The sequence below is a fragment of the Procambarus clarkii genome, chromosome 33 (assembly GCF_040958095.1).
Source record: "Procambarus clarkii isolate CNS0578487 chromosome 33, FALCON_Pclarkii_2.0, whole genome shotgun sequence".
NCBI classification, from domain to species: domain Eukaryota; kingdom Metazoa; phylum Arthropoda; class Malacostraca; order Decapoda; family Cambaridae; genus Procambarus; species Procambarus clarkii.
In genome coordinates, this window is record NC_091182.1 from 8094258 (window position 1) to 8098317 (window position 4060).

General features: G+C 48.2%; 1 protein-coding gene across 1 annotated transcript; it reads right to left on the bottom strand.

The window, feature by feature from the left end:
* Nucleotides 1-2396: 2396 nt before the first annotated feature.
* On the bottom strand, nucleotides 2397-2921 carry LOC138370714 (uncharacterized). Its single transcript, XM_069335313.1, has one exon. The coding sequence runs from the start codon at nucleotides 2919-2921 to the stop codon at nucleotides 2397-2399; it is 525 nt and encodes a 174-aa protein (XP_069191414.1).
* Nucleotides 2922-4060: the final 1139 nt, after the last annotated feature.

The window sequence follows — 4060 nt, forward strand, 5'->3', positions numbered from 1 at the left end:
GTTCTTCCAAGCTGGTCCAACCAGTAGTCACTAAGCATGTCTTTTACCACACTCACTCCTTCACCGAGATGTTTTCTCATGGATCCAGACGCGATGTTTTCCCTCTACATCAATAGATGTGACTCAGTCACATCTGGGTGTTCAGTTGATGTGACCCAGTCACATCTCAGGTATTACGTGCAGCACTGCACGTCATACCTGAAGGTGACCTGCAGGGCGTCAGATTTGCCCTCCCAGAGTCGCCGCTCACCTCCGTCACAGACAGACAGCCACGGCCTTCATTCGCCTACTAAACTCGGCTTCTTCATGCTCCCTGAAAATACACCAATCTTCTACGACGATGGTAGACTGCATAAGGCTACTCAATCCACTGAGTGAGGCTCCTAAAACCACGAATCTCGGGAGCTCACTGACGCACTTCCACTCACGTCGAAGGTCTGTGAATCTCTGCTGGTGCAGTGACCTGCATGGCCTGAGTCAGGTCTCCCAGTGACGTCACAGCGGGCTCTGATTGGTCAGTCACGTCCCGTGACCTCTGCCAGCCAATCGCAAGCCTGCTGGCACCTTCACGTCTTAGCACCAACCCGACAGACACGTCGCAATTTTGTATGTACAAGTGGCATAAGAACCATCACCTGCAAAACTTATAAACAACAATTTCTCCATAAACACGTAATCTATCCAGTAGCCTCCTATGTCAAATGACTCCCTGTATATCAGGGAACCTGCAAGGTAAGAAGATATGACTCATAATGCTGGCACTGGGGAGAAATAGGAGAGGGCACGGTAACATACCCCTCCCCCTTAAAATAAGTCATATCAGTTAGTAAGTCCGGGATTGGGCATCCTCTATCACGTTCTCCCTTCCTTTAATGTGCCTGATCTCCGGCCAGTATTCTTGTAACAGTAGATCTCGTCAGATCCATCATGAACAGATCCACCTCGTCAGCTTTTGGTTTGAGTTCTTCATTTTATGTACGAGCGTCAAGGGGTTTTGATCAGTGAACACTCTCACCAGTTTAGTACCTCCACCCACATAGACGTCGAAATGCTGCAATGCCTTGATCAGGGCTAGAGCTTTCTTCTACACTATGCAATAAGTTCGCTGGTACTTCTTGAACTTCTCTGAGTAGAATGCCACTGGACAGTGAACTCCGTTTTTCTCCTGAGCCAACATGACTCCTATCCCCACGTCGTTAGCATCGACATACAAAATAAGTTCTGACCTGAAGTCAGGTGATATCAACACTCGTGTGTCTGTTAATAATTTCTTCGTCTTCTCGAACTATTCTTGACACGCTTCACCCCACTTCCATCTAACATTCTTAGATAGCAATTCTGTTAGAGGGTGTGCCAACGTCGAGAAGTTCTTACAAAATCCACGGTAGTATCCTATCATCCCGAGGTAGCGTAACAGCTCTTTCCTCGTCCTGGGAATTGGATATTCCTTGATAGCCTTTTGTTCACGGGAGCTACTTCTCCTTGGTCCACGACAAGACCTATATATTCTAATTGGGCTTTCCCAAACTCGCTTTTGGCAAGATAAATTGTCAGGTTTGCTTCTTGCAATCTTCTGAATAACTCTCTCAGTCAATTCATGTGTTCCTTCCAACTGTCGGCATACACTACTATGTTGTCGATGTACACGATGCAGCCTTCAACTCCTCGTAGCACTTCATTCATCATCCTTTGAAAAACAACTTCCAATGTTCTTCGTGCCGAACGGAAGTACTTTGTACTGGTATAAACCGTCCAGAGTAGCGAATGCAGAGATCCTCCTTGCATTAAGAGACAAAGGTATTTGGTAGTAGCCTTTCAGCAGGTTGACTTTGGAAACAAACCTTGCATTTCCCGTTTGGTCGACACAGTCCCTTAATCGAGGCATAGGGTGAGAATCTGACACGGTGATGGAATTTACTTTTGCGGTAATCGGTGCAACAGCGAAACGAGCCGTCACCCTTCTTCATTAATGCATATAGTGAGCTCCATTCACTATTGATAGGCTCAGCAAGATTATTTGCTAACAAATATTCCACCTCCTGTCTCATGATGTTCCTCTTCTCTGGACTAACCCTAAATGCGCTCTGCTCTATTGGCTTTCCGCCCTTCACATCTACATCGGGCACTACACTCTTGTGCCGTCGGGGAACGTCTGTGAAGAGTGACTCGTTCTTCCTTACTAAAGTCATTAGGTCTCCTCTCTGACCCTCGGTCAGATGATGTAGCTTCTCCTCCTGTCGCATCAAACTCTCTGTGTTGGAAAGACACGTACCATCGGCACGGGCCCACATTCCTTCCTCTGCCGGCAACTCCCTTTCATTTTCATACATAGAACCAACTTCCCTTCTCCTGACTGTCATTTTCTTCCCATTTGCGTTCTCCTGTTCTTCCTGGAACTAGGGCTTCAATCGTTTGACGTGACATACTTGTGTCTTGCAGGGGCAATTCGGCTTGCTGATTTCATAGTTTACTCTGCCTACTGGCCTGATGACCGTGTATGGACCACCAAAGCGTGATTCCGTCACTCTACCTCTCCCAGATAGTAACATCATCACTCTGGCTCCCACCTCAAACTCCCTTGGGATAGCATTCTTGACGTACCAAATCGAGATCTTCTCTTGCGCTTTCTTCAGGTGTTTAGCAGCCAGCTTCTTCGCCGTTTTCAACCGTTCCCTGAACTTCCGCACATATTCCTCCCCTGTCATTAATGTCTTCCTCGACATCAATTGCTCCTTTAACATCCCCAAAGGACTTCTTACTTCGTGTCCGAGCACCAGTTGGAAAGGAGAGAATCCCAGATACTTTACGACAGCATCTTTTATCGCAAACAGGGCTGAAATTATAGCTTCATCCAACTCTTCTCCCTGTTCCGCATAATACACTCGCAACACGGTTTTCAGGGTTAAGTGGAACCTCTCCATCGCTCCTTGCGACTGAGGCCTGTAGGATGAAGATCATAGTTGGGATATTCCTCAGCCTGCGATAGTCTGCCTACACCACTTCGATTGTAAAACGCTCCTGCAATCGGACTGAATCTCCTTGGGCAATCCATCGCATGAGAAGAATAGCTGAAGGTGTCCCATGATGCATCTTGATGTCACCTTCCTCACTGGGATCGCTTCCGGAAATCATGTAGAAGCGCACATGATGGTAGACAAGTAATTGTTTCCCTTTTTTGATTTGGTAAGGGTCCCACAACGTCGATAATTAGACGTTTGAACGCCTCGTCAAAAGCAGCAACTGGAACTAAAGGTGCTTTCGGGATGGCAGGGACGTTCTTTCCCGTCCTCTGGTTCGGGAAACATGTCTTGCAGACTCTCCTTACATCTGCGTCCATGCCCGGCCAATAAAAATGTGAACTGAGTGTGGAAGCTCGAGCACCGCACCTTTATACCGTGTCGGCACCACCACTTGATGCCTCACTTCCATCATCCTATCACTCGCCTCTTCTTGTACCGGTCTCCACCGTCTCATTAACACTCCCTTTTCCATAAAGAAGTGAGTCGGTGACTCGGGTCCGGCGAGACCTCCTCGGCCTCCCGCACCAACTCTGGAAACTCTTCCTTTTGCAGCTCACCAAGATGGATGCGGTCAACACGAAGAAGACTGGTGAAAGTAACTTGGATACCCCTATCCGAACCTTCCTCAGTTTGCACTTGTCCTCCGGTCTCCTCTCCGAACAAATGATCGAGCCCCAGGTCACCCAGCGTGTCCTCTTCGGCGTGACCAGATCCACTCACATCATCCTCCTCAACGCCCCATCCCGACGTCACCTCGAATACCGGAAATGCCGCTCTCGCAGTTTTCGTTACGTCACCCTCGGCTTCCGTCGTGCTGCTCCTTCTGTAGGGGTCTATACACTCTTCGACCTTGATTAATTAAGTCTGGGAGAACACATCCCCCAAAGAAGTCGTTTCCTAAGATCATCAGAGCTTCCATTCTGGGAAGCGAAGCACAGACCCCTACCACAAGAGTCTGGCAGCCATAGTCAGAATTAAGAGTTTCCTCGTGGGACCATCTGGTCACCATTTGGTTTGGAGACATCTCCCGTCACGCAGGG